The following is a 6,000-nucleotide window of genomic DNA, read 5'->3' as shown; positions in this document are numbered from 1 at the left end:
CCGTCGTCGCGCCCCAGTCCCCGAACAGGTCGGCGCCGCCCCCGCCCCCCGCGGGCTTGACGCCCGACCCCGGCGGCGGCGCGATCCCGACGACGCGCGCCGCGCTCGTCGCCGGCACCGGCGACGCGAGGTTCCCGGACGACCGGATCTTCGGCACGAACGTCCCGCCCCTCTTCGCGACGGAGGCGGCGGCCGCCGTCGCCGACGCGTCGGCGCCCCATCCGCCCTCGCCGTCCGAGTCCGCGTCGTCCTCGCGGCCAAACTTCGCCGCGAAGGTCGGCTCTTGCCCCGAAGACGACGACGCGACCGGCGGCGGCGGCGGCGGCGGCGGCTTCGGTCGGTCGCTCGCGCTCGCGTTCGGCCGGTCGATGTACGAGCCCCCTCGCGAGTGCGAGGGCCGTTCTGTACGAGCGAACGTCGGGGTGGAGTTGAAAGGCGTCAGTTGGAGTTGAAAGGCTTCGAGGGCGTGTATTGAAACCGAGGTGTTGGCGGAGAGAGACGCCGGCAAAAGTCCTTAAGGATCGGCGTTCACCACGCGAACGCGGTCGTATGGGGACCAGTGTATAGAACGCACCTGAAGAGGGAAACGACGACGACGACGACGACCCGCCGCGCGACCCGCCGTACGACCCGCCGCGAACGTCCGCCGCGGAGATGCCGCCGTACTTCCCGCGGTTCATGATCGCCTTGTCGCGCGCCTCCGCGATCGCGGTCGGGTCGTTCAGGAGCTGTCGAGAGAGAGAGAGAGAGGAAGGAAGGGAGGAAGGAAGGAAGGAAGGAATCGCGGTTCGGTCAGTCGGTCGATAGGGTTCGTCGCGAGAGATGCGATTCTGTTCGCGGGGCGCCGGGATCTCGCGGCGGCGGGGGACGCGCGCGGTCGCGGACGGAGGAGGGCCGCGCGCGCGCGCCGTCCACGGCGGCCGCGGCGCGCACCGTGACGATCGTCTGCGACTTCTGCCGGACGTTGATCCCCTGGTCGCGTCCGTTCGGCTCTTTATACTTGAAGCCCGACAGTCGCTCGAGATCGCGCGCGTCCCTTCGCAGCTCGCGCACGCAGTCCTCCGCGCCGTGCGCGACGAGGTACTCCATCACCGTCAACGCCTTGTAGACGTGGCGCCACTCCTCGTCGCGGTGCTCTAAGCGCCTGCGAAGCGTCTTCATGACGTAGTGCAAGTTCTCGCGATCGCGCGTGAGATTCGCGATCTTCTTGAGGTCCGCGCCGTGCGGGCCCCACTTTTCGTTATCGGTCGCGTCCATCACCGCGATCTCGACGTCGTTGAGGCCCTCGTACGCGTACCGAGCCGCCTTCGCGGCGGACTTCGCCTTCGCGGCGGCTTTCTGGAGGTACTCCATCGAGACGGAGGGGGCAGGTTTGGGGCGAGGCGCGCGCGGGGCGCGCTCGATCAGTGACGAGCGAAGACGAGTGATGAGCCGGTCAAAGTTGAGGACGGGCGAGACGCGCATCGCATCGTCAGCACGCGCCGCGAGGCGATGAGGGCGGTCGATACGAATCTCTCGCCGCGCAGACGCGACGTCGCGCGCGCCGCGAGCGACCCGCGCGGGGTGTCGCTCGTCGCGCGTCGTCGCCGTCCTCCCGCGGGCATGCCCCGCGCGCTGCGCGGCGAGGCGCGCGCGCGCGAGCTCGTCGCGCGCGTCCTCGACGCGCCGCCGTCCGACGTCGCGGCCGTCGTCGCGTCGCTGCGCGAGATGGCGACGTTCATGACGACGACGACGACGACGACGACGACGACGACGACGACGACGACGACGACGACGACGACGACGACGCGGAGAGAGACGCGACGCGCGGGGTGGCTCCTCGACGCCGGCGCCGCGGAGGCGATCGCGGGAGCGATGCGCGCGCACGCCGAGGACGAGGACGCGCAGCTCGCGGGTGTCGTCGCGCTCGCGGAGCTCGCGTCGACGCTCGCGGACCCGGCGACGCGCGACGACGACGACGACGACGACGACGACGACGCGCGGGACGGCGCGCGCGCGACGCCGTCGGTGGCGTCGAGCCGCCGCCGCGGCGGCGGCGGCGGCGGCGGCGGCGACCCGGGGTTCGTGATACGCGCGGACGAGTGCGTGGACGTCCTCGAGGTGACGACGCCGACGCCCGCGCGGACGACGACGCCGTCGAGCGGTCGACGAATCGATTCGCCGGCGGCGTCCTCCATCACGCATCATCGCACGGACGACGACGTCGAGTTCGCGTACGCGTGCGTCCGCGGCCTCGCCTTCTTCCGCGAGCTCGACCCGAGCGCGAGGCGCGCGCTGCTGCGCGCGGCGACGGCGAGACGTCCCGCGCGAGGGGAAGTCGTCGCGTCGTCGAAGGCGTCGGACGCGAAGCGATTCTTCTTTCTGATCCTCCGCGGCGTCGTGTGCGTTCGCCGGCGGGCGGAAGAAGACGGAACGTCAACCGACGCCGCGCAGCACGGCGAAGGCGGACGCGGAGCGTCCAGCGGCGGGCTCGACGCGCCGTTGCTCGACCGTCACGACGACCGTCACGACGACGACCGTTACGAGGACCGTTACGACGACGACCACGACCACGACGACGACGACGAGCTCGAGCGAGAACTTCGCGCGATGCACGGACGGAGAAGCGATATCTTACGCGCGGGGGAGGCGCGTTCTATACACTGGTCCCCATACGACCGCGTCGGCGTGGTGAACGCCGATCCTTAAGGACTCTGCCCGGCGCATCTCTCCGCCCGCCCCTCGCTTTCAATCCCGACACACCTCGACGCCTTTCAACTCCACCTGACGCCTTTCAACTCCACCCCGACGTTCGCTCGTATGGACGATTACCCTCAGTCGTTCGGGTTCGACGCGGGGGACATAGGGAGGGAGAGAGAGGACTCGGGCGCGGGCGCGAGCGCGAGCGCGGCGGCGGCGACGACGTACGTCGCGGAGAGCGACGACGTCGCGTTGATGACCGTGGAGAGGGACCAGTTCGCGGCGGCTGTGCTGGGCGGCGCGACGACGGCGGCGCTGCGGGATTTTTTCGGCGACGACGACGACGACGACGACGACGACGACGGCGACGGTTCGTCTTCCGGGGCGCACAGAAGGCGAATCGACGCGCGACGACGACGGTCGTCCGTCGGCGGCGGCGGATCGAATCCGCGTCGGTTCGAATCCGCGGAGGCGGCGGCGAACCGCGACGCGGACAAGCGCACCCCTCAGTCCGCGCTCGTGAGCGCCGGCGTCGTCGACGCGACGCTGCACAGCGCGATGGGGAATCATCCGACGCACCGAGGGATTCAGCTCGCGTCGCTGCGCGTGCTTCGACGCGTCGCGTCGCCGCCGTGCGGGGAGACGACGCGGCGAGAGATGGGCGCGCTGGGGGCGTTGGATCGCGTCGCGGCGACCGCGAGGGTGTTCGGGTTCGACGCGGGCGCGGGCGGCGGCGGAGAGACGGAGGAGGGAGAGAAGGGCGGCGGCGGCGGCGGCGACGACGACGACGACGACGCGAAGGTTCGAAAGGAGGCGGCGCGCGCGATGCGAGCGCTCGTGGAGGGCTGCGAACAGAACATGCGGCACGCGCTGAGTCTCGGGTGCGGCGACATGGTGTGGTGAAACGAGTGCTTCCTTCGAAGGGTCGGAAGCGCGGAAGTACATCCGTACCTTTGCCTTCCGTTGAAATACCCCGGGTGGGTTACCCGCTACCGTAAGTAAGGTGAAGTATCATAACAACTTAGTAGTATTAAAAGAATACCAAAAGATATCAATGCCCTTCCCAGGGTGTCAGGGCTACCCTAGTCCTATCATGACCCCGTCATCCCTCGTCATCCCTCGACTTCCCTTTTCTATCGAGCGACGTAAATCATAAATACCCCGGCGGCGCGACTTCCTTCAGCCGCTCCGCGAGTTGCGACGAGAACGGCAACAGCTGCTCCGCTCTGCGCGCCAAGAAGGCGTGAATCTCCGCGAGCATCCGCCGCCCGCGCTTTTTCGTGATCTTCCCCACGTGACACGCCCTCGCCACCGTCTCCCCGATCGCGAGCGCCGCGGACGGCAGCAGCACGTGCGTCGGCGAGTGCAGCGAGTGCAGCTGGTCGCAGAGCTGATCCGCCATCCGACACGACTCGTCTCGAGACTTGGAGCCGCCCGACGCCCACAGCGCCTGCGCGGCGAACGCGCGACACGCGACCAACGCGGGCATGTCTTTCGCGGCAAACACGGTGTCCGGCGCCGCGCATCCGCTCTCCGCGTCGAATGCGGACCCTCGATCGACGCGCTCCGCTTCGTACCTCACCCCCCCGGAGGCGCCCGCGCCGACGCGCGAGTCGCGATAATTCGCGAGCGACGGCGTGTAATCCCCCGTGAAGACCGTCCGCCCGCCGCCTCTGTTCGAGTCCCCGCGCGCGACCGCGTCGGAGCCCTGGAACTCGTCCGCGCCGAGCCGCAGCCCCTTCAGCGGCGCGTGCTCGAGCGCTTCGCGCCATAGGCTCACAGCGCCGTGCGGGTTCTTCAGGGTCGTTCCATACGAAGCGATGTCGGGGTGGAGTTCAAAGGCGTCAGATGGAGTTGAAAGGCATCGCGGGCGGGGATTGAAAGCGAGGGACCCTGGGCGGAGAGAGACGACGGGAAAAGTCCTTAAGGATCGGCGTTCACCACGCCGACGCGGTCGTATGGGAACCAGTGTATAGAACGCGCCTTCATCGCCGTCATCGACGCCATGCGCAACGCGAGGATCCACGGACCGATCTCCGCGTGTCGTCGGCGGTGTTCCGCCAGCGCGGTCGCCGCCGCGAGCGCGGACTCCCAGTGGCCCAGGTGCGCGTACGCGGTCGCGCCGAGGCACCGCGCGAGGTCGCACAGCCGCGCGTTCGATCGCGCGTGGTCGTCTTTTTCCATGAGCGCCACCGCGGCGGCGGCGGCGCCGCGCGCGACGACCCAGTCGCCTTGGCAGCACTCCGCGTAGGCGCGCATGAGCATCGCGGGGCCGGATCGCGGCGGCGGCGCCTTCTCCGCAAACCGCACGCGGCGCCTGCGGCAGGCGAGCAGCGCGCTTCGCATCCTCACGCCGCCGTGCGCGCTGCTCTCGTGTGAGTCGACGCCGTCGCCGCCGCCGCCAAAAGCGCTCGAAAGCGTCGACATCGATCGCCCCCGATCTTCCCCCCTCGCGTACGCTAAGCCCGACCCCCGCTCGTCCTCCTCGCGCGCGATCCGCGACGTCTCCATCACCACGATCGTCTTCGCGCGCAGGAGCAGCGCGGCGCGTTGCGTCGACGTGCACACCGCCGCGGCGGTGTTAAGTATTAACGCCGCGTCGCACACGTCCGCGCCTCGGCAGTCCACGAACGCGTTCACGTGCTTCAGTATCGCCTGACACGCGAAGCCTAACCTTCCGGCGAAGACGGCGGTCGTGGAGAGGTCGCTCGCGACGACGAGCGCGAGCTCGTCGCGCATCCACAGCCGCTGCGGCGTCATCGCGCTCTTTCGAATTTGTTCCGCGTACGCGAGGACGTCCGCGACGCCGGCGTCCATCTCGGACATGCGTTGGAAGTCGCGCGCGAACCCGTCGGGTTTGTGCGGGTCGCCGCCTTTGGGGGCGTGGAGGACGAGCCCCGCGGCGTGCGAGTGCGAGTGCGAGTGCGAGTGCGAGTGCGACGACGCGCCCGCGCCCGCGGCGGCGTCGTCGCGACCGTGGGAGTCGACGTCGTCGCCGACCGCGGCGACCGCGGCGGCGGCCTTCTCTCCCGAAGCGCCGTCGACGTCGACGTCGCTTTCGCCAGGACGACGTCGCGGCGCGCGTCGCAAGTGCGCGCTCGCGCGGTCCAGCGCCTTGTTCAGATCCTGAAGGGGAATGTTCCCGACGCTCGCGATGGAGCCGAGACATCCGCAAAAGCCGCCGGCGTCTCGCTCGAACGCCGCGTCGCCGCCGCGCGCGTAGACTCCAGCTTTTTTCGGGAGGTTATCGTGCACCGCCGCCGCGATGGCTTGCTCTCGCGCGTACGTCACGTTGAAATCCCTGCTCGCGCGGTCTCTGAA

At 69.6% G+C, this 6,000-nt stretch overlaps 4 protein-coding genes across 4 annotated transcripts; 2 read left to right on the top strand and 2 right to left on the bottom strand.

Annotated features, from left to right (window-relative positions):
- Positions 1-930: 930 nt before the first annotated feature.
- Positions 931-1,278, bottom strand: MICPUCDRAFT_7385 (uncharacterized protein; the record flags this gene model as incomplete). The annotated part of the gene is made up of 1 exon (XM_003059260.1): positions 931-1,278. A coding segment is annotated over one exon (348 nt), but the record flags the coding sequence as incomplete, so codon positions are not given.
- Positions 1,279-1,491: 213 nt separating this feature from the next.
- Positions 1,492-2,688, top strand: MICPUCDRAFT_59043 (uncharacterized protein; the record flags this gene model as incomplete). The annotated part of the gene is made up of 1 exon (XM_003059557.1): positions 1,492-2,688. The coding sequence occupies one exon, from the start codon at positions 1,492-1,494 to the stop codon at positions 2,686-2,688; it is 1,197 nt and encodes a 398-aa protein (XP_003059603.1).
- Positions 2,689-2,799: 111 nt separating this feature from the next.
- MICPUCDRAFT_59042 (uncharacterized protein) lies at positions 2,800-3,582 on the top strand (the record flags this gene model as incomplete). The annotated part of the gene is made up of 1 exon (XM_003059556.1): positions 2,800-3,582. One exon carries the CDS (start codon positions 2,800-2,802, stop codon positions 3,580-3,582), a length of 783 nt encoding a protein of 260 aa, XP_003059602.1.
- Positions 3,583-3,689: 107 nt separating this feature from the next.
- Positions 3,690-4,920, bottom strand: MICPUCDRAFT_69749 (uncharacterized protein). The gene has a single exon (XM_003059259.1). It carries the CDS (start codon positions 4,449-4,451, stop codon positions 3,813-3,815), a length of 639 nt encoding a protein of 212 aa, XP_003059305.1. The 5' UTR covers positions 4,452-4,920; the 3' UTR covers positions 3,690-3,812.
- Positions 4,921-6,000: the final 1,080 nt, after the last annotated feature.

The sequence above is a fragment of the Micromonas pusilla genome, assembly GCF_000151265.4.
Source record: "Micromonas pusilla CCMP1545 genomic scaffold MICPUCscaffold_6, whole genome shotgun sequence".
NCBI classification, from domain to species: domain Eukaryota; kingdom Viridiplantae; phylum Chlorophyta; class Mamiellophyceae; order Mamiellales; family Mamiellaceae; genus Micromonas; species Micromonas pusilla.
This window is presented reverse-complemented; position numbering and strand designations above follow the sequence as displayed.

Excerpts from the sequence above, each read along its gene's own strand:
- MICPUCDRAFT_69749 (XM_003059259.1), bottom strand. The coding sequence starts at position 4,451 with ATGGCGCGAAGCGCTCGAGCACGCGCCGCTGAAGGGGCTGCGGCTCGG.